The sequence below is a fragment of the Anarrhichthys ocellatus genome, unplaced genomic scaffold, assembly GCF_004355925.1.
Source record: "Anarrhichthys ocellatus isolate YVR2014 unplaced genomic scaffold, GSC_Weel_1.0 scaffold9, whole genome shotgun sequence".
Classification (NCBI taxonomy): Eukaryota; Metazoa; Chordata; class Actinopteri; order Perciformes; family Anarhichadidae; genus Anarrhichthys; species Anarrhichthys ocellatus.
In genome coordinates, this window is record NW_022280039.1 from 633,088 (window position 1) to 657,756 (window position 24,669).

The 24,669-nt window shown below is 40.3% G+C and overlaps 1 protein-coding gene across 2 annotated transcripts in view; it reads right to left on the reverse strand.

Annotated features, from left to right (window-relative positions):
• edil3a (EGF-like repeats and discoidin I-like domains 3a) overlaps positions 1-24,669 on the reverse strand; it is a 97,436-nt gene that overhangs the window by 22,610 nt on the left and 50,157 nt on the right. For both annotated transcript variants that reach the window (XM_031849628.1, XM_031849627.1), the window contains exons 4-8: positions 21,016-21,129; positions 12,102-12,283; positions 4,741-4,896; positions 3,484-3,628; positions 3,104-3,288 (exon numbers count right to left, since the gene is read on the reverse strand). In XM_031849628.1, coding sequence (XP_031705488.1) covers positions 3,104-3,288; positions 3,484-3,628; positions 4,741-4,896; positions 12,102-12,283; positions 21,016-21,129 — 782 coding nt within the window. The remainder of the gene's footprint in view (positions 1-3,103; positions 3,289-3,483; positions 3,629-4,740; positions 4,897-12,101; positions 12,284-21,015; positions 21,130-24,669) is intronic.

The following is a 24,669-nucleotide window of genomic DNA, read 5'->3' on the forward strand; positions in this document are numbered from 1 at the left end:
TCCAAAGGGAAATAATTCCCTGCACAATACTCCTCTGCAGTTTCTTAAGGATAAACCATGTTTCAATAACCATAGTGTGACAAGCTGTTGAATACATTTATATTTAACACTCACTGGTGCAAATTAATTAAAAAATCCATTCTTGGTCTGCTCCCATGGGGCAAATGGGCAAAGATGCTTTTATGTTCTCTGCCCCTGCAGCCTGGAACCTCTTGCAAACAGATTTGCTGCTAGATCACAATTAGAGCATTTAGAAAATTTTGTTAAAGGTTTGGAGGCTAATTCATTTGGAATTTGTAATTGCTTCAGACAGATTCTCCCTTGAACTCAATAAATCAAATAAACCGCAAAGCCATATGGAAGGTCAGGCTGGGCTACGTCGGTTACATTGGAGGTGGACACAAGCCTAGCCTGCCGCTTTTCTAACGTCCAACGCGCATTAACGTTAAATGTATATTAGCACTACCAGAGATAATATTATACTTATAATGCAATTGTGCAAATAGCAATAATTTATTTTGTTTACAGAAGAAACTTAACTCTATCCCTGAGAAAATTGTGATCTCAACTCTTACAAGACTCACGCAGTCGTAGTGTGAATTGAGTGTTTATCCTCTGCAGCTTGTTTTCCTCTTCTGTGCTTCCTGACGGTGGATATCACACCTGGATTCCTCATCAGTGCTACCCAAAACATCAGATGTGATTCAGAATTCAACATCATAATCCAGGAAAGTGAATCCATGCTAAGTAGTTTGTTGACTCTAATGCAGTTAGGAAATATGAAATGAAGAGACACAATCACACCATTCTAACCTTGTTTGTTTCTTTGTCTGTGGAATGTTTACCATAATCCCCCAAAAACACTCCTCACAGTCTTGGAACACTACTTGCCAGAGAATTTGCAGTGCGCGTGTTGCATTAAAAGGAACACTGTGAAATTGAAAAGAAGCTACTGTCTCTCTGGTAATTTCTCTTTGCTATGTGGACATGTTAATGTGCATAATTAACTAATCAGCTTATGCCAGCTGGAACACTTGCAGTTCAGTCTGACAGCTTCCTCTCCTGAAAACATCTTGAAAGATTCTGGTTCGATCTACCTCTGTGTAATTGTATCTCCTGCCAGGCTAGAATAACTTTAGCTTGGACAGTCCCCAAACAAACAGGTGTTTTTGTTAAGATTTTACAGTGTTTTGTGCCACACAATTTCCATTGTGTAAGTATTTAAACTGCTGAAAACTATGTTCTCCATTCAATGATTCATTGCATGTTTGAGTTGTGTATTTCTATGATTGACATTACCACTAATTGGAACAGTGTGTAAGTGTTCATCTGAGTATTATGACATGTCTCCGTGTTATGGATATACAATTCTTAAGGAAACAACAAATGGTCACCGACTATTACTATGAAAAATAGTCAGAACATTTTTAGAGCTTGGATATACATTTATGTTTTGTTAAATGGCTAGAATACTTATTTTATAAGAAGGTATTCAGAGTAGCAGGAGAGAAAAATCTGTCTCCACTGTCTGTATATATAATGTATATATTTACATTTATTTATTTCCTCATTTATTTATTTAACATTAAATGAAATTCCTACTGAAATGAGATCTTGTCCAATCCTACATATAAACAAATTTAGTTGGATGTTTGATGTTTGTAGAGGTCCCCAATCAGACCAGTTGTCTTGATTAATAGTAATACTTAATTTGTCATTAAGGCTGATTAATTCCATTAATTTGTGAGGTTTAAAGTCATTCAGTAATGTCACCGAGAATCAATTATTTGCCATGGCAACCAGTATGAAGAGGACAGTGATTGTGGGAGTTTAACAAATATATATGCGACGATCACTAAATATAAAAAAGTGGTCAGCACCAACAGCTGTGTCTGTATACATGTGAAACAGCACTTTAATCCTAATGTCTACTTTTCCAAAAGCCAGATATTGTATATGTCTGTGTGCGCAGAAATGGTCCTTGGCAGTGGAAGCCATTGATTTTCTCAATGCGTCTGTACAGCATCTCTCCTTTCCAGCCGGCACAGCATGTAATATGAGACCACAAGTTTTATTTTACCCACGGCAATCAATTTTGCTTAGCTGAGCTCCCCTGGCCTGGATGGGGTCTGCCTAAGTACCTGTCTCCTCTGACACGCAGCCCAGCATATACCCTTGTCCTGGGCAAAAAAGCTTTCAGCTTAATAAAAAAACATATCTGACTCAAGCCCCGGCCGATCTAATAACAGCCAGACAAGTCAGCGTGACTACAGAGTGCCAACTGTGTCACTGCCGGGAGGTGGTATGCGAGGAGCGAGTGCAGCAGAAAGGCCAAGAAATCAAAGCAATCACTCTGATCTTCAATACCCTGAGAAGATGATCCATATCACAATTGCTTCTATACTATCAGTTTTACAGCTTAAAGTAAGATGTGGTTTTTTATATAAAAGCAAAGAGCATTTACTGCCTTTTATCTTAAAAGAACAAAAAAAAAATCCAATATATGAGGACATACGTGAGCTCAAACTGGGCATGATTGAGTCTGATTGATATGTATCTTAAACCCCCTAGGCCTCCATCAATCTCACATATTATTAAGCAGAAAGACTGTGGTGTAAACGTTCACTTAGAGACGTGTCTTGTCCCTTTAAGGAGACATTTTCAGCCATCAGTTACTGTAATGAAAATAAATGGATTGGCTGTTTTCATAGAGATAGAAAGCCTGGGCTGCAGCCAAAGATAGCAGGGCTAAACTCTTCAAACAGAGGCCGTGTGGGTGAAAAAAGAAATGCCTACCTATTACTGACTGTTTTTATGAATAATACTGAATGCTAGCTAATAGAGGGAGGATTTTGATATATAATTCCTCCACAGCTCACACTGTACACACCAATGAAGTCTCTCCCTATACAATGCTGCATAATTGAATCTATTTGCATGCATTACGATGTACACACCATCAATTACTGTGCAACGGAGGAAAGAGCTAATCCTTCAGCAGAGCAAAAACCAGCTATCTGCAGGAACCTGACCGTCTGCCGTTCATTTACCTGCTAATATATTGATACAATCTCGACAGTAGCTACAAAAGATAACATCTTACCTGTAGCCACTGTGACTGGTCACTGCGTCCAGCAGTCCAAGCATTGACCTTGCCCTGTTTGTCCAACCGAGCCTTTCCAGGCTCCCAAGTGAACATGTCCATGTTGAGCGTCCTGAAGAGGCTGGAAGCCGTGACCTGGTAGTCCTGGATATGGCCTGACTTCATTCCCAGTGGTTCAGAACAGCCTGACAACAACAAAGACAAACACTTTTGTTCTAACCTTCCTGACCGCATAACCCCCTGCTCTCCAAATAACTATATATTTTCAGTGCTGTTGCCACATAAAAAAAATGCAGCATGACACAATTGTGGTGGATTTTCAGATCACTACATCCTTAATTTGTGTGTACAGTTGGATGAAACATGCTCAGCTCCCTCACCTGTCAACTCACAACCAAGCAGCTCCATGCGTAAGGTACAGTGCCTCCTGCAGACTTGGGGGTAAATGCGCACGTACTGGGCTTCAATGGGAGGGGTGAAGGAGTTGGCTGATGGGGCGTTGTTATCGACGTTTCCTCTGAAAATCTGTTGCAGGGGATGAAATAACAGCAGATGGGGGCGGGGAAGGATGGTGAAGCAGATCAGTTTTGCCGTTATGCAGTCTCTAGCGTCTACTCCACACTCAACAAATTGCTGTCATTCAAGGTCAATGAGCTAGAATTGCAGGGAAAAATAGACAATTTCTCGCATCATTTGAGCCCGCAATTCATAAGAACAGTGGTGTGTTTTAAATTAGCTCTCCAATTATATCGCCATACGTTCTGGAGAGTTTTATCCTAAAGACCTGCGATAGTCTGACAGAGAAACTCTGATATGAGTGACTGATGTACTGCATGTGTGAGGCGCAGAGAGAAGGCGACACAGAAAGAGAAAGAGAGGGAGAGACAGAGCAGTGTGTTTTCATGCGATACAAGAAAGTAGGAGCTGTCACTGGGTGGCAACAGGTCAATGTGAACAGAAATCCCCGATTTATATTAGGTCAAGAATCAGGGCATGTGACTACCTCAAACACACCGACAGATCCGACTGTGCAGGTGTTTATCTCAGTCTGCTCATACGGCTACAACTTCCACCTCCACAAATACTGCTTGCAAATTTAGACTCACAATCTCACTCACATCCTTGCTTTCTGTAGGACACATTTTTACAGACAACTACGCTATAAAAAAGAACAAAAAAGAACAAAACTGCGATCACAGAATATTCAAGTCCAGACTCATTGTTCCGGGTAACAAATCTGAAAAGAAGTTTGGAAGTCGGTGTCATTCGGAGCTTGGCCAAATGGAGGAGAGCCGTGGTTTGCTGTCAGGAATGATAGAACGCTGTGTTACCTATCTTGTGGCTGTTCGTCCCCAAATAGTATAAAAATTCAATCTAGAAGTCATAAAAGTGGAGGGGGGCAAGGGGCAGCAAGATGGGGCCCGGTGTGTGCTAGCTAATTAAAAAGCCATCTCATCATGTCCTCCACCCTGCCCTTGACTGAGTGCAAGTCTCTAGTTGCCGCGTGTGCACGTGCGAGTGTGGGCATGTGTGTATCTCAGTCTGTGTTTTACAGAGTGAGAGGCTGAAGGAATAGAGGGGAGAGATGACAAGGGTTGTGTATGCGCTGTGTTTGTGTACCCACGCGTGTGTCTCACCATATCATCATCTTTGCCCTTGACTTTGTATGTTCTCCAGGTTTTCCCGTCATCACTGTAGGCTACTTTGTAAGACTTGACGTACTCCGGGCTGCCGATACGCTTTGCACCCTGGGTAATTAGACCTGTGACCCTCATTCTCCTCTGCAGGTTTATCTGTGGAGTCACAAAAAAAAGAGGCAAAATCAAGAAATTACTGCTTCATTTCCAGAGTTTGAATGTGTGCATCTGTGTCTGTGCACGAGCAGTGTGCACGTGCATGTCATGGGAATCAAGTCACCCCTTTGTATCTATTCTGTCAGGGCCATCCATCTTATTCAGAACGTCTGTGATCAAATGGAACATTTAATCAATCCTCACGCTCTAGATCCAGACTGTCAACCCTGTGCAGACTGTCAATATGCTGCCAATGTAAAGCGGCTTGGAGAGCCAAGAGGAAAAGAGAGGGCTAAGAAAGAGGAATGTGATGAATGTTTCCATAGATCCTGCTTAGCGCACACAATGCAGGATCATTATTATCTCAGCGCGAAAGATGTGTTACACACCAGTTACAGGTTTGCTTTGACATGATTTTCACTCTGACCGAGTCCATTTCAGTGAAAGTGCACATATTCCACATATTTTCTTCTCACAAATTAGGTTCTGGTATGTGTATGTTTAATTTATGTTTTCGTGTTTACCTTCCAGCGTAGCTCATCACTACATATTCTTAATGATACATTTACAGTTTTCAGGTGGATAACTACACAATTTGGTCTATAAAAATGCACATCTTAAATATTACATAATTTGCAAACTTTTATTTCTTTACTTTATATGTTTAAACTAAGTGGATGACATACTGGATGGTCAAAACTGAATTTCCACTCATCACTAATGACCACAGCATAATGCCTGGCTCCTAGAGGATCCCTCCATACAGGGCCAGCATATCCCCCAAGAGCCATTTTATTAGGCTTCTAATGTATACCAGGGATGCAGATAAAAATGATAAAAGGGATACATTTCAAAGCATTCTTGTTTGATTGACAGGAGTCTCTATGCCCATCACAGCATTGTAGTGGTGGTTGGTGATTCCTCATCTCCTCCCATGTCCAAAATTGAATAACCTACCTCCAGATGCAGGATGGCAGCAAGCCTCAGAGACCTAAAGCATGAGTGGTGTCATGTTTTCCTACACTCTACATCTTAATATAGTGCCTCGCTCTCGCTGTGTAATACTGGTGAACTTGTTAGAAAAAAATTAGAGAAGTCTCTGGAGTTATTTTGTAATTCTTCTTAACGGCTTTTGACAGCTCAGTTCATATGAAGAAGCCTGTGGTTACAAAAGAGTGGAGCTTTGTCACACACTGTACTCACAGGCACTTACACACACAGGCACGCAAACGCACATTCACACACACACACACACACACACACACACACACACACACACACACACTGCCTATTTCTTTTTCTTTAGAGTGAATATCAATATTGATACAAAAAGTAGGGCAGCATTACACGAGGCAATTTCAGTATTATAATACAGTAAGACACTTGTGATAGTCTGTGACAAATGAGATAAAGTAAATAAATGCTGATGACAATTATTCATTAATCATTTTGGCACTACATTCACAACAAGCTGCTTCATTTTCAGGAAGAAAAGAGACTTTGGCTCATCTGGCTCACCCTCTGACAAAATGTAAAAGCACAGCTGTCTAGTCTTCCGTAGCTGCAGCACAGACGGGAAGCAATAATACAATACTGAGTGAGTACTAAGGAAAGGACCATTAACCTGCAATGGCCAAACCTAAAGAAAGAAATGCACACGAAAACAGAATTTGAATTACATCATGAATTGCTCTACTACAGCCCGAGGTCGCATTTATTCTTATAGTTTCCTTTTTAAGATCATGTATTCTAAACAACAAAATCCATAACTTAATGTGATGTTGCAAACAAACAAGACGACATATTTTGTAGCTTATGTTTGCGAAGCTGAAGTCAGTTTCTATTTAAGAACATGAACCACTTTCAAGGTAATCCATGAAAAATGGGAGATTAACTTCACTGACAATGTGACCACATTCAGGATGGTATTCCAGGGGCTTGAGTTTACTTTACGGTGCAGGAATGTTTAGCATTACTATGAAATAAGGCAATTTACTATGAAATAAGGCAAGTGAAATAGTTGAGAGTAAAAGCTCAATCTGAGCCCACTGAGTTATACTCTCTTTTTCTGTTAAAGAAAAAAATAACAACTCTAAGCTGTGTCTCCTGAGGACATTAGAGATCACAATAACGGCTCTTACAGATCCAGCACAAGAAAATAACTGTAGACGTTCACCGACCTTGTCTGAACTGTCAAGATCTAATGGGGTGATGCATACTAGTTCTATTGCAGTGTTGATTTCCTGACAAATTTACAGTTGTAGAGACAAGACTCAATTACAGATATTTTTCTACACACTTAAACCAACGTATCAAGTTAATTATACACAAGGACCGCTCTTAGAGCCTCAGAGCTGCAATGACTCCCACCACTCTTTCTCATTCACAGCATTTCTTTGCTCTTCTCATTTTTCTCTATAGAGATAGATACTTCTCGCGCTAATTAGAAGCTATGTCACTAAAAGGCCACTGCACGGGATAATTGGGGTGATCGTTCGCATTTTTAATGACCACGCAGAAACATACGTCTGTCACCTCAGCGCTAATAGTGATGCATTTATTTGGTTGAGTGACACATCATCGGAAACATCCTCCATGGGGAGACCTTTGTCAGCAGACATATACGCGTCAGTTGGAAGGAAAATACGTCAGTGTGAGAGGTATTTAACCTAAAATGCCAAATGTACGCATAATACTACACTCAGCATTGCAGATTAAGCCACAACAAATTTAGAACACACTTTTTGATAATACCATCTTTATAATACCATCTTTATAATACCATCTTGCATTGTGCAATTGAACCCAAACTTTGATGACACATGCAGAGATGAAAATGTGGCATTTTAACTTATTCCCATTACTCCGTGGTCATGACACTGAATCACTTTAGATTATTCACAATCCATCTTTATGTCAAGACATAAACATGCTATGACTCAAATATTTTCCAAAATCAGCACGATTGTCTACCACTAAGTATATTTTGATGCAGATCTTCATCAATATATGGAATAAAAATGTCAAATTACTGACTTGTTTGTCCTTAGCAGATGTTTGCACTCTCTAAGTTTGTGCAAAAGGGAGCCAGAAGAAAATGTTTTAAATGAAACTCTTAACCCTTCCACCATTTCACCCTTTTCCCTAAAACATAGTGTCCTGGGTGGGAAGTGCTCTGGGTAAAAAGCATGAGCCTCCAGAGGAAAAAGCTTCAACATCATAACAGTTTAACCTGTTTACTCTCTGAAAAACATTCACTGCCGTGTGAGAAAAACACAATTTTGAGCCATCCTTCAAATGATAAGTTTGGAACAGATTTTCTACAACAATTTTTAAGAAACGATCAATAAGGTCCTGGTCCTTTTGACGATTAGCTCTTCGAATTTCTTCCTCATTTACGAAAAAAAACGGATTGTTGGGATGACAGAACAAGCTGTTAGGTCACCTTGAGCTGTGGGAAACGTCAGCAGGCATGTTTCACGATTTCCTGTCATTTTATAGAGAGAATGGTTGACTAATGGAGCAAGAAAATTGTTAACTGTATATTCAATAAAAAATAACCATCAGTTGTTGCCCTAATGATGAGTAAAACTTCAATTCAAATGTGTATAGTACTGCAGTGCTGCTGTAAGGGACTGGCTCACTAACTTATTTCATATCATATTATAACTTGCTAAACAATGAAGAACAGCATCAAATACCTTTTTTATATTTACATAAAATGCTTTCCAGCGCTCATTAAACTGAAAAAAAAACATGTTTATTAACAGCTAGCTTCCAGGTCTTTATCTTGCCAAGACCACTAACGATTACCAAATATCATACCAACAAGCAAGACCTCATACAAACATCACACATGCATTAGAAAGCCAAGAGCACACAGAGTGATAAAATATCCTCTGTTGATTACACATTGGGATCACAACTGTTGAGGGAATTGCAGCAGTATTGTAACAATTACATTTCCCTGTGTCCTTGAAGCTACAAAAGAGCCCTGTGGCACATTACATGCATACTGAAATTAAATCGGCTTTTAGTTTTTTTCTTCTCTTTTTGTTTAATTTATATGATGTTTGGTGTGTAAGGTAATTAAACCTTATGGTCTGTATTTCACTTAACCATCACACGCCAGAGAAGGTTTGAGATACTAGTGACTCATCGTAAAACCACAGCATAAAAATAATCCAGACCGTGTCACAACCTCACAGTAATAGACAGTGATATGCCATTATGCCGTTTGGTCATAGAGGCATTGCAAATGTTTATAGGATTTAAAACAGCCTGAACCAACGGTCCACATCTGAGATACTGTGGCAGGACCAGGAGGAGACCGCCCCACCAACCACCTGCCAGTGATTTGAAGCATTTGAGGAGGTGGTCGCTGTTAACCGCTGTTAGAGACCGATGCATTGCTCAAGGTTAGTCTCATGAACCCAAACTCATTTCCATCCAAATCAAGATTTGGTGGGAAAGCGTATTTCACTCAGCCCAAAAATGTTATATAATAATGCAGAATAACACTTTTTGTACTGCAGTGTATGTATCCAAAAGCTTTTTTCAATTACTAATGACTGCAGTCATGCTGTGGGCATTTGTCACATCTCAACCCCCGAACAGACTGTAGAGTTGAATATTTTGATAACAAAGCTTACACTGAAATGAAAAGGGACAGAAAGACACAGACTTTGAGTCGAAGCAGGTTACATTATATACATACCCAAACAATTCTGCATCTGAACATTACGTCATTAACAGTTTACCTTGCAATACATTATGTATAGACCCTCTAAACCTTCGCAAGTGATTTGAATTGTTTCATTCTTCCAACGCAGCCGGCTGGAGCTATATTCTGCTGAGATTGGCCAGACCTGCAGCATATTTCCCTTGAGTGTTCAAATGCAATTTTATGTGTGAGCTAGTCGTGGCGAAGCTGTGGAAAACTGATATTCTGACGGTACAAAAATGTGTGAACAGTAGCAAGCTCAATTCACAAACACACGAAACAACATGAATACAAACTAAATCTTTACAGTGAACGCATGCTTTGTTTGCACTTCTATGATGTATTATTCAAAGTATGTTGGCTCTGTGTTTGATTTGAAAGAGCAGACACAGCCTGACTTAAACAAATACATGCTGCACCAGAGAAAACCTTACGAATAGCCAGACCAATCTGATCCCTATCCTGGCAGAGCTGTCATCCGTCAGTGTAACCTGTTTCACATAACAGGCATGCAAACGCGGTCACGCCACATCACTCTGCACTACAAAAGCACAGGGTCGCCTCCTTAACATAATCCCAAAACACTGACTTGACCGTACACCTCTGTTCCCACGTCCCAATTATCCAAGCCCTCTGTAGAAACACACAATGCCTTCAGCATCCTGCACAACATCCCACGTGGCATCATTATAGTCAAACAAACCGCCCGAATGCTTTATGTCGCGTGCTCCTCAGCCTCTCCATGTGCCAGGCTTCTTTTCTCTCACTCACGTCGGCTGTTTCTTTGACGCTCTCTCTCTCTTTTTCCTTCTTTTACACATCAACTTTTGACCTGTGATACTATTCTCTTGTTGTTAGGTGCAGCTTCGCTTTCTCCATCACGCTGTCACACCGTAGTATGTTTTCCTATTACATTTTGTTCATGGTTCACTGTCCGTGTGTCATGTATCTGATAACGGCCTACTTCAAAAGGTTGCTGTCAGCATTTCTGTCCTCACAGAAGTGACTCAAGAGTAAGAGAAATGTAACGCAGCCAACAAAACATTATTTATATGATAGTTTAATTAATCAGCTACCTTAATGAGGAATTACTTTCACTATCTGTAATATAATTCTATCTGGAATACTCCAAGCATTGGGACTGAACTGGAGATGGTAAGACATCTATATATCATAGCTATGCATCCAATTTGGAGTTTGGAGGATATTCATATGCAAAGCTATGCATCATCTGACAGTTGTTCTTTATGCCACAGCCATTTCAGCATGTAGTCATGATGTCGACTATTTGCTCAACATACATCCAGACAATTCGTTCTATGTATATGTCATCAACTGGAGCCAGATCATGTCAGTTGAGGGAGCTGCAGAGGCTTCAAGAACATCACTTTAATCATTGCCTAATGCAATGGAATCCTTAGGGTTATAATTCTGCAATATTACACTCTGGGAGTGACTTAAACCATGCCCCAAAAACAAAAGAAATGGGATCTGGGCATTCAGGGGCAGCATGAAATCTACAGTATCATGTCTACTGTTTAACAATAAGCCCGGACTAATGGTTATGACAGCATGCAGGTTAACTTTAACAAAGCGTAGTAAGAGCGTGTATCAATGCTTGCTGTTTTTCATTTCACAGGTTTTTTACGAGCACCCTTAGGTTGTCATACAACCATTCTGAGGTCTTCACTAAATGTCAAAAGGAAGGATCGAATTGTTGTGCTGGATTCAATATTGCTTGTGGGTAACAGGAAAATGACTGTAAATATTAGTGCAGATTGCACAATTATATATCAAATATTTCTCTTGACAGCAGAGAGATTTGCTGATCAAAATGAATACAAGACATAACTAAAAGAAAGCAGGGTGGCATTGAGTAATGACAACACTCTGCATCATACCTTTGTTGCAACAAAACTTCTATTGTGACACAAAATACAGCAAGTGCCAATGCAGTTACTATACAACTGGGAGCATGTCACAACTAAAAGTAAAAACTGGAGATGGCAGAGCTGAGTAACTCAAATCATCACCACAGACACTAGCTGAAAACAGCTACGCCCTTTCACATTGTTCATCACCCTACATAGAAACCCTTTTTATTGTCATATACATATACACATACACGAAATTTGCCTTCTGCATTTGACCCATCCCTGTATATAGGGAGCAGTGGGCTGCCAATGACAGGCGTCCGGGGAGCCGGGGACAGCCGACACGTGACACATCCCAGTCGAGGATCGAACCGTTGACCCTGCGGTTACCAGACAACCCTCTTAAGCCAGTGAAAAAATCACTGTTACATTTTCACATTTTATTCTAAACATCAACTACAAACAAGTGATTAGCTTACATCTAACATCTAACAGTCTAAAGCCACAACAAACAAGAGAATGTAGCGTATCTATAATTTAGACAATGTGTTCATTCACTTGTGTCTGGCCCTGCTCTGTGTGTGTCCGGTCCTTTGACTGTGCGTTACCTGGATCCATGGCCATCTGTCATTTTCGGCAGCAGTCCAGGCATTCACCAGGCCCTTCTTGTTGAGGCGGGAAAAGTACGGGTACCACTTCTGCAAGCCAAAGAGAGCGCGGTGGGTGGAAGAGGCTGTTATCTGCTGGTTGGAGATTATGCCGCCCTCCATGCCCAGTGGTCCAGAGCATCCTGAGCGAAGAGAGGGAGAAATAGACAGATGAGTATGATCATGTCACATCAGCACTCAGAAACTGAGCGTGTGCAATGCATATACATTACTAAAAACACCACCAAGGCCGCATTTTATAATGACGGTGTTTTTGTCCTCCATATATTTTTCTTCATTTTTTACTTCACTGTCTCCCCATCAGAGTCAAAATCCTTGTTTGTCTTAGAGATGAATACCTCGGTCTCGTCTATGTGTACAGTATCACACGGGCATTAAAACTGCCACATTTCCTTCCCCGTTTGTTTTAGTGATGACCTCCTACTGAGACATTGTCTTTAAGGTTGTCATAGATTTGTGCACCACGACTCCTGTCTCTCATATTATAAATGTTGATTTGATTCATCACAAGATCATTTGTTACTGTTTCCATCATGGTGAAACCCTTTTGAGTCATGGCAGCCATCAAGAGGACTCGTATTTGCCTTCATGCTGTCCATATCCGAGGGGCTAACAGGTTGCTCCTTCATCTCTTCCATCAGCAACCCTAGCCCTTAGGATTCCTCCCAAGGAGCTGCTGCCACTTCTGGACAGCATCATCCCCAAAGTCAACAAGCTCTGTAACAGCTTCAGACATCCTACAGGCTGCAGTGGGGAGGCATGACAACAATATCTTCAGACAAAAACACGAAGCTTTCTTCTGTAAGCAACTTGTTTTCCCTCTTAATCGTTATTGGTACAGACACATCAAGGATATTTTAATAGACATGCATAACTGTTGTGAAAGGAGTTCTGGCTGTTTATTGTTCTGGTAAACAACTACTTCTTTGTGTTCCCATAAAAAAAAGCCTTTTGAGAAATAAAATAGTAACAGAAAACACGTGAGAAACAAAACTCAATGAATAAACTGATGATAAGGGGTTATGTATCCATACTGTATGTTTGAGAAATATCTGTATGTTTGAGAAATATCGGACTTAAAACAATATTCAATTGTATTGGATTAAATTAATAGTAAAACAAATGTTGACACTGAAAGCATCTGCTGTTTTATCAAAACTCAGCTCAGGATTAATTGAATTAAGATGGGATATGCATGCATGTAGTTTATATAGTTTAAGATGACCCATGTGTGTACACACCCAACAGTAACAGTTCAACTGAGCTTTAATATTTGTTCCAAACATCTGCGGTGAATCACCATCAAAAGAGAATTAGATGTGAATGCAGGTCCTCAGAATCCTTCAGCCTTAATAAATCGTGTTATAGTGTTGTCGAACTGAGATTTTAAGAGAGATTGTCTCTCCATTGGATAGCATTCAACCTGTAAATTGTATGCAACTTATTCACTTAGAATAACCCTAGAAATTGGCTTCCAATGCTGTGCAATTTGAAGGAAAACCAAACAGCTGAGAGATGACACAAAGTCGGTTTAAATTCTGCTAACCAGTAAGAATACAAAGACCCCCGCATCGTTATATTTCTTCTAGCCCAGAGTGCCTCTCAAACATAAACAGCATCACTAAGATGTGCTGTGTTAGTTGTGACCGATGTTCCAGTTTTAATTAGTCTCTAAGTCAAGCATAGTTGACATAAATGCAAGGATTTATAGCCGAGCATATTTTGTTTAGAAATACCTTTCCTAATGATCGTGATTTAATTATATGACCATTGTACAGTTCTAGAGCTACTGCATTCTCAACAACTACATTATTATTTACTATTTGAGGTAAAGTGGCTTGACAGTACTTCACAAATTCATCAATTCAAAGATGAACACCCATTGCAAAATATGCCGAAGATAGGCCCCAGTGAAGAACAGCTAACATTGGCTAAATGTATGGCTAAGTATAGGAGTTTACTGGATGTGTGTGCTGCACAGAGAAACTACCTGAAATTGCAGTTTGGGACATGCAATTCTCTATCAGAGTTGAAAGTCATAAGATTCAACAAGTGTGAACCAAATGGAATTTATTTCTGCCTTTCTTGTTGTGTGACAGCAGTAAACACATACATGTGACAGCAGTAATAATGTCTGCCTTTTCCACTTATGTTTTGCAAACTTATTTTCTGAATGCTACATGTCATTCACACCCATTCATACACTGATGGCACCATGCAAGGTGCCACCTGCCTATCAGGACTAACTAACATTCATACAACATTAACACACCGCAGGCACAGCTTACAGGAGCAATTTGGGGTTAGGTGTCCTGCCCAAGGACACATCGACATGGACTGGCAGAGCCGGGGATCAAATCGCCGATCCTCTGATTGAAGAAAGACCCGCTCTACCAGAGCCACAGTTGCCCTTATATGTCTACTGTTAGCGTGTCTGCACAGATGGTAGTAGCTGTGTTTAGAACCTGTGTTTTTATGAACCTTAAAACAATAAGTGTTTGGAAAGCTGAGGGAACTTGTCCAAAAAGAATGAGGAAATATCAAGTGCAAAGTCCTGCCAGAGGCACTGCTCACTCATGCTAACTGAACTGTTGGTGTCGGTGTAAACCAGCCTTCAGGGGAAGCCTGGAGCAGGGGTCACCCGAAGGCTGTCGTGCCTTCTCCATTTAAGCAAAACAGCTAAGCATTTTGAACCCAACACTTACACACAGACAGACGAGGCACACACACATTCCTGCAGACAATGAAACTGGCAGGGTTGGGAGCTGCAAGGAGACTTTCACCACAGAAGAAAGAGTCAGAGGAGAATGGAGCAATGAAAACAACCCTAGCACGACTTATCCATCTGCTAAAACAGTGAGGCTCTCGGCAACAGTAAGGCAGGGAGACAGTGAGTAATGTCTGAGGACAGTCCTTGGGGGATGACTGGAGGCTGGGAGAGAGCAAAGAGTATATCGTTTGAGTGTGTTTGTACTGACATAGATGAGTTTATATATTCCACTATGGTAAATCACTGAAAGGATGGCGTAGGTGGATGCGGTAGCCTACTGCTGAAGCTAAAGAATATTCTTATTTTCTGACCTGATGGATGAACTGTATTCAGTACTTTTAACAAGTCTTAGAAAGAACATAAAGCCTTCATTTTGTGACACGATAAACCAGACTAAACCCACGGCTCAGACAAAATTACAATGGTGTTGGATAAACAGTAATAAATGTTGCATTTTAGCACTCTAAGCCTAGTCGTATTAATTTAGAGACAATTCATATATGTGTGTATTAGCGGCAGTCTCTGCTTAACAGCTCTCCAATGAGATCTGTCCGTCAGCGAGATATCTCAAAATTCAAATTGATTAATTGATTAGACTTGATTCATGCCATTAAATAATTGTATCCAAAACTGTGAAATTATATTAAAAACATATTGGGTATGTTTTCAAGCTCAAGCTCAAACCTGAAGTGAGAGGAACATGTCTTTAGGTTTTACAGTAAGTTGAACAAGTGTCCCCCTAAAATGACACAATGCATTAAATATCTTTTCTCATTCAAGAAAAACAAGACTTAAAGGGTCTACAGCAGGGGTGCCCATACTTTTTCGACTGAATTAGAATGTTGAGGTGTCATGTTGTGGATGAACCAGGGTGCTCCACAGAGGACAACTAGACAGCTCTGAGGTAAGCCACAGGCAAAACCACTTGTCAAAATTTCTAGTGTTTTATTTTATTTTATTGGTATAAAAGTATTTTATTTTATTTTATTGGTCAGGCTTCCTGGGGGGCTCCCTGTTGATGTAAAGGTCTATCATCTGGCAAATTGGCAGATGAACTTGCAAGCTTTTCAACCTCACTTCAGGCTTCCGGTGTGCCCTCAGTGGTTTCTTCCACTGAGGGCAATCCCACTCCACATGCCATCATCTAGATCTTCAGCCTGCCCCTACTGCCTTCAACAACTCCACCAGTGTCGACTCTCCAAAAATTTTACTTTACTTTGCACAATTTAATAAATGTATTTGTTCACTGTAAATTAAGGTTTTCCTGATTTAACAACCTGTGTCTCCCTGTATAAGTGTGTCAATTATCTCCCGGTGGCTTCAGTTCTCCTATTTATTATGTTTTTTGTGATGTATGTCATGTTATTTCAAACTAATTTGCAATCATAAGAAGCGTGGTCTTTGTTGGTGAAATGTTTCTTATATACAAAGAACAATTACTTATCGTAAAACTCCAAAAATATAGTCGAGTAAAATCTTTTAGGTGTGTTTTCTAGAAACTACAGGTCTGATGAGGAAAGTGGGAACAGGTGTGTAGGTGGGAGGGGATGTCATGTGACCAGGACTGGCAGGTCTGGGGAGTGAGCAGGGGCTGGAGAGAAGGACAGAGAGCCAGGACAGGCAAAACCACCAACCCACTACCAAGTCTCTGCCCTCCTTCGAACTTCTCAGACAGTTTAAGTCAGGGGTGCCCACACTTCTTCGGCTTGCGAGCTACTTTTAAAATGACCAAGTCAAAATGATCTACCTACATTAAAAATGCTGAATATCTATTTATATATATATATATATATATACTGAGTATACTTTATATTTACAATATATGTTGGCGTAACTGCGTGAACCCTTATGGCACAATACAATTCTGTACATTTTTGGTCATTACCTTACTCTGATGACTTGCACTGAATGGGATTGGCCAGAGTTGCATAGTCCGGACAGTAGCTGCTGGTAGCCCACCTCAAGCAGACTTCAAATGATCATCAGTCATGGTGGAACGGTGTATGGACTTAATGCTCTTCATGTGGGAAAAGGCTGACTCACATAAATAAGTAGAGCCGAATAATGCAGTCAAGAAGGTATCACATTTCCTCATGTTTGGGTACTTTTCCTCTGTGAGAAAACTGTCCATGACCCCTGGACTTCAACTGAATGTCAGCTTGCAGTGTCAAAATCTCATCCTCCACTCCAGACGAGTTCAAGTGAAACAGCGTTGCAATTTTTGATGCGAGTAAATCAACCTCAATATCTTCCCGAAATGTGCAGCACACAAGTGTAGCAACTGGCTTGAGTAAAGCAAAGTCTCGAAAGCGTTTGTCAAACTCTGACAGACACTTGTCAATCTGCTCTGTGTAGCGCGCACTGTCAAGTTACGCACACGCCTTCCGTTGAGTCTCCAGTTCTGACGCGAGGTTTTGGAAGTTTCCCAAATCATGGCGCTACAGCTTTAGCTTCTTTAGTAGAAATAAACTGCAAGGCTAACTAATTAGCTTGCCGGAGTTTTGCAGTAGCTCGCGCGGTTGACCGCGCATACGTGGTGACCCGTGTGTTAGAAAATCAAGTGGCAAATGCCATGCGGCCATTCATTTTTTTTGAATGGCATGCGATCTACCCGCATTACCTCCGCGATCGACCGGTCGATCGCGATCGACGTATTGGGCACCCCTGGTCTACAGCCATGCCAACACCTCTGCAAGGCTGTACTGTGTAAAGTCAGGGGATCAACATTTGCTTTGAGTAATTAGGCATGTCTACAAATGGCAGGCTAAGGGGTGTTAATTGACTCGAGGGTGTATAACTCCTCACCAAATGTAAAGAAAGTAGAGAGTGCAAATCAATACTAAGAGCAATACAACATCCTTCATGAATACTGACTTTCAATTCATTAGGGATCCTGTGGACTTACATATGCTATTCTAGCCTTGCAACAGATGGTATATCTCGCGGATTTAACTGGAAACGGAATCTATGTTTACTCATTACGACCTGAGGTGAAAGGGCCCAGAAGCAAGGTTGCGTCAACACAGTATCATATTTGTCTAGTTGTTGCACCTCTTCGGCGGATCTCTTGTAAAGTATTCTATGTGGACAGACACTTACAAAGTTGCAGTCCTTCTCACCTTGCGGCAATGAAGGGCCTCTCTTAACGAGCTGCCTGCCAGTCGTCCGTCAGAGCAGCAGAGGCAGCCGGCCCCAGGGCCTTGGCCTGCTGGCCCCTGAGCATACATCAGCTCTGCGACAGCACACATCACTAACACCAGCACTACGGGAGATGTGACAGCTGAATCCATCTCGCACAAGCCCTACCTACAGCCTAAACAAATTAATTTAAGCATACTAACATTAATGAGCATGCGGTGGAAAGAGGGGATGAGAAAAAGAAGAATAAACACACAAAACTGATTTCAGCCAAACTGTATAATCGAGGTTCCACAGGTGCCAAAGAGAATAAATGATTCAAAAGTTATAGGCCGACCAATACAGGATGTTTGATGCCGATACTGATATTTGATTTTTTTAGGGATAGATGATGGCTGATAAATATATGTTTTTCACAACCCATAACGTAAATAAACATATACAAGGCAGATGGTTCTACAATCTTCTCTGACCCTGAACAAACCTCACCTTTCCTCAATATTGGATCTTTAACCGACCATTTAACCCATATTTGTGTCTGACAATGTGAATGTCCCCGGACGAATACGGCCGTAACAATCCCAAATTTGTGCCAGGTGTTATCGCCCTGTATTTGTATGCCTTCTTGTATATTTTACCAGGATTCATGTTGGCAAGCGACAGATATGATCATTTTTCGCACTACTGGCTTGCCATCAGATCGTGGGAATGACTACTGAAGGCACTGCAATTATTTCAGCAAAATCGGGTCATCACTGAACAGACAGACAATGGCCAAAAGCTCACTGCTGTCATCACATCACTCGTTTCTGGTATGGCCGAAAATGTACAGCTGCTTAATCTGCAACAGCCAATGTGTGTGCAGTACTTGCCCACTCACACAACGTGGGTTGAAGGAACAAGTCAGAAGAGATGACGAGTCCTTGGATACAAGTAGATGCCAGGCATTCTGCCTTTTCAATGTTATATATATTGGGGACCACACAGACTGTATTTCTTACAATAAAGCTGCGACATATTCAACAAATAATGCATTTAAACAGCAAAGTCAGAATTAGAGAGGAATTCCTCCACGTTTACACATGAAAACTAATTTACTCATCACAAGTAACAGGCTTGTGAGAAACATGTCCTCTGGGTCTCTGGGGAAGCTTTGCCAAATCTGAGAAAATAACTCAAGTGATGTCACAATGATGTCATCAGGGTTATCTCAGCTTGTTAAATCAGGCAGGGAGTATGTAATGGGAGACATTATGGAGTTGCATTATGGGAAATGTAGGTTTCAACTTTTTTGGAGCAATCTTTTTGGGGATTTTTGGGGAACTGAAAGAGGATAGTCTAGAAATAGGGGGGGAGAGAGAAGGCGCTCCTTCTGTTATACATTTCGTGATAGATGTGTGAACAAGGAAACAGTGCAGACGATTAGCTTTAGGAGTGTTTTGGGGTGTTTACATCTATATTGATTGAACAGTGTTATTTCCCTTTACACACTCAAAGATACACTGTGATCTTTTTTGGTTGTAAACATCATCAAATTAAAGCAGAGAGTCTGCACGTTCACCTCATGGTCATTGTTTTATTTGAAATCTAATGTGCACAAGTACAGACCCAAAACAAACCATAATACTTAAAGATCGCGCTACCACTTTGGCTGGCTGACTTAATGGCTGTATAATATGCTGTACAAATATAGAGTTTATATGAGGAAATGGAAATGAGCGCCATTAAACAAATAATGGAGCTTAGCATATGTTCAGTCAGTAAGACTAAATCATTCTCCGTGAGTTCTTCACTCACTACACCAACCTTATCAATCAGGCTTTGCCTCTTAACTCCTCTCTGTACACAAATTACCCTCTGCCGCAGTTATTCAATTCATAAAACAACTACAGCCACTTCCGAAATGTCTCTCTTTCCGATGCAGACTTGTTCTTGAAAAGTCCTGAGTATGTTGTCAAACAACTGTGCTGAACATAAGATATAGAAAATCTGACAAATGAATTTGTGAGTAGCAGTGCAGGGGTGGCTCAGGGCTCCGGGTCCACTGCTACATTAATCCTAATATGTTCCTAGAGTGAGCAGACCAAATCCCCACAATAGCATAATAAACACACAAGGGCACTTTAAGCTCTCCGGCTACTTGTGATAAGACGAAAGCTCTCTCTCATTCTACACAGCCACTGGGCAGAAGAATGAAATGAGGGCTTGCGAGCACAAAGTGGCCGTGACTTCTCAGCATTCAAGTGTTCAGATGTTATTTTAGGGTTCATTGTGTGTTTGTCTGAACATGCAACATTTAAAATGATACGAGGAGAAGTTTGGATTTTATTTTTAAAAAGTTGATAAAGTTTATATATGGGCTGTGTATGAATTGGATTTGCTTATTTGCCTTTAATTCAGAAGACATGAACATTGTGTGGAACGTGAAGACTTTAGTACGAAAGAAGATTAAAGCCACATGTGAAAAAACTCTACTCTCCTTCTTTTTCTCAAAATTCTCACTTTATTAAACTCAAATATTTGAGGCGCTAATCCTCCTCCGTACTTTAGAAATAATAAATGATCATGCTGCGCTAGCCATATCCAAAAATATACAGATAAGATAAGATACAGTGCTTTTCCACTGTCAACCGTTGAAAACGCCTACTTTCCTTCTCTGTGGCTTAATTTCACTGAGACATCTAGTTTTCTTTTTTAACTGCAATGGTGCACACTGAGCACATAATAACAATAATGGCTATTATAAAATGTACCCAAAAAACAAAGGATGTCCTCAAAGCTTACCAACCTTGCATGACCTTTAAAAAGTTGTCATCAAAGGTCGGCACACTATCCACTGAAATGTGTTGAGCAAAGTGTCTGGTGTGTGTGCTGCTAAGAATCAATGGCTAGCTGTCAAAGATTTAAAAGAAAAAGGAGAATTAAAACAGAAACATGAGCACTTACTGTATTGACAGTTCCTCCCCATGTATTCCCCTGGGCATTCGCAGGAATAGTTGGCAACCAGATCTGTGCAAATGCCTCCGTTCTTGCATGGGTCCCTTTCGCATTCGTTAATATCTGGAAGAGCCACAAAACAAAAGAAAAGGTGCATTCATACATTTGAAGCAGACATCGGCAATTAAAAAGAGCTCACTGTCATTGGAATGCACTGGTAGGGAGCGTATATTGCATTTTCTCAATGTGTTATTACATTGAGTCTGCCCATAGAAGCTCTCACAAAGATACCGGTTTCTTGGAACTAATAAAGGAAATAGCTCCTCTGAAGACCACTAATACTAAAACACATAAGTAACCTATAGTGCACTTTCTTTGCAGTTTAAATAATTAAATACATTTTCAGTGTATTTAACCACTGACAGTTATTTTGCGATAGGCTTGGTAAATATCCTCCGTCTCTCCATTAAAGTATCACAGAAACATAGAAGAGCAAAACAGACTGTAGATATGCTACATTGCCACAGAATTATCATATTTTGTACAGCCATATTTGCACTGTAATTGCTCTCTGCAATATGATCTTCTCTAATTGATTCATCATCTAATTACAGAAGGTGACAGACCCACAACCACACCCATCCCACTCATTAGCACTCTGTCCTCTTACAGCTACAGTTAAGGGAAACGGGATAACAGTGGGAGAGGAAAGGCGGTAAACTTTTGAACAATCTTCGAATGATTTCCAAACTTGCCCACACTTTTAATCCTCTAAAACATACCATGAGTCGTCTGTGACTACATTTTGGCTTCATGAATATGTAACTAGGCTTGAGAACAAAGTGAAACGTGATAAAAGTGAGTCTTTCACAGTGCTTCATCTCCCTGAGATTGTATCTATACTATATATAACAGTCACTTGAGCACATTTGTAATATCTCAAAATGTATTGTTTTTCGGTGAATGTCCTGTATGCTGCAGAGAAATACAGTCTTCACACATAATGGTCACTGAGGTACTGTGACTGGAAGCAGTAGCATCTTTAATCTACAGCAAAGCACAAGAAAACATATATAAATAGAGTGAAATAATGAAATTGAACTGTAGAACTATCAAATGCTGTGCAGGTTGAACTTGAAACACATTTCATTTTCATTTGTCTTGGAATTCAAAAGGAGACATTTTGCTTCTGCGGCTGTCTGGACGTGAATAATCCTCTCTATGCAGTATATACTCTATTTTTATTCTTGATTATCACCTAACACTGTGTTTTTATTTGATTTATTTTGTGAGCACCCAGCCAGCACTCTCAAGACAAGGCCTGCTGTGTCTATTAATATGGCGGTTACATCCTGCTTCAGATGTAGCTGATGATAGAGAAGCCCTGTAATTTGTTAATCCTGTAATACACAGCCAGTTTAGTGTAAAACAGCAGGTGATAGATCACATTTACTGCACATGAAATAAATCCTCCGAATGGGATGCGTCCCAACTTGTATAATTTTAGGGCTTCATTCTTAGGGAGATTGAACACAAATGTTTTACTAGCCAGCATATTGTTTTGTGATGGAGCCTGACTTTTCACAGTTGGCATTAAAATCACTACTCTCAAAAGACAGACTGCATCAACACACAGCTCTGCTAGACACAAAGTAGGTAGATCAAACTCAAACTGCAGGGGCCACTCATCTTTAATTATGATCGAACATGTAAATTATAACAGCGAGAAGTGAAATTATTTTGCCTGTCAAGCTGTGAAGATTTGTATATTTGACATTTATTGTAAGTGTTGCCTTGTTTGTGTGTTTTTCCATGTGTCTGTTGGTGCATGCCTAAGTGTCGACCCTAGCTGTTTTCCAGCATCTGTTTCTCAAGACATTTACAAAATAATTTCATGAAGCCATTCAAGTTCCGATATGCAGTTGTTGCACATTGTTCTTCATTGAAATAAGAGCAAAGAATGACACTGAAAGCTTTTCCCAATGGACAAGATGTTTTCGCTATTCTGCCAACTGGCTTCAACAATAGTTTGGTTGACAGATAGTTCGTCTAACTACCTGCCAAATCTGTTTTTTTTACAGTGCCTGCCCTTTTACAAACAGTTTCCAATGACGGCTCGGTTCTATGTAACAAACCATCTGGTGCGGCACGTTAGTTGCACAGGCTGATTGCTTCTCCCCAAAATTGCATCATGATTGGATCTACATTTTGCTACAGTCAGCTGGGGACCATGCAGTTGAGTCCATGTGCTTTGACTTATGGAGATTCAATCTATGTGAGACAAACAGAGAGATGCACTGCACACATATGGACGGAGGAAATCTTAAGCTTAGAGAGAGGAAATAAAATTAAATTAAAAAATATTAAATCAGAAAAATCTGATCTGTTATTTTATTTTATTTTATTTCATGAAAAGCTAAAAATAAAGTGTTCTCGTATAGATTTAAGTGTGCGGATATCTTTTCTACCAGTTTCAGCTTTTTTGATACTTCCAGCACTTCAAGTCGGGGGAAGCGGTGGTTATCCTGCATCATGAAAATTGGTGAAAATATGTTCACGATTGTCACAATCTAAATCTAGCCTTATTGGTGCATTTAAGAGAGCCAATCACTCAAAGACTCTGTCATTAACGGGTTGGATTTGAGTCTTTCTGGGATTATTGCAACATTCTAAGTGCTTGCAATAATCAGCTGCACAACATACAGTAATCAGTAGTTATTGTACTTCTCCATAGCTGACTCCAGAACCTTTCATGTTTCAAATGTGACACAGAATAATGCTTCCCATTAACCAGTTTCCTCATGTTCACCTGTAATCCTTCTAATGCTCCGGCCCCGGCTTTAACTGTGCTTTGATGAGCTAGTACAGGACAATGTGTTACAGTGGCAAATCCCAAAACAGCCAGCATGACAACATGCCTCCTACTGACAACACACAATTAGCATAGAGATGAAAAAAACAAGCACTTGTCAGAAGGAAACATATCAATTATGGAAGGTTAATGCAATAATGGGGGATTATGTGTACGATCCTGTGAAGAACCGTTAACCTGAAAAATGACAACTAGAGCCTGCCTTAAAGAGAACAACAATCCTCATTCAACAATTCAGCTTCTTAGTGTTTTGTAATTGTTACTATACTAATACTAATCCAGTTATTAATCAAAGGTACAGCAGGCCATATAAAACCACATTAATGCAATTCACAGAAGAGTTATTTGTACAAAGGAATATGTGAAAAAATGTGAACGTGAAAAGCACACCCTCTAGAGACTAGTACTTCAAATGTCAAAGAAGTATATATAAAACATAAATGTACATCCACTCATTAGCCATACCTGCTAAACCGTGATGGGCCCTGGCGGGAGAGAGGCACAGGGCACTATTATACAATAGCACCAAAACCATAAACAATCTGCAGGTCATTCTGCACACAGCACAATTCACTGTTATATTACCGCTGTAATCACACCACTTAGAGAAGTGATGTTGTTGTTACCCAGTAGGTTCATATCCTGCTTTGTTACCACCAGTACTGTAGGTCCAAGTACAAAGGTGAGCCAAATGGGCAAGCTGCACTCAAATAGCCGGGAGCACAACATACCACAGAGCGGGGAAAACACAACAAGCCCATCTTACGATTTCCTTTCCTTTTATGAGAAGA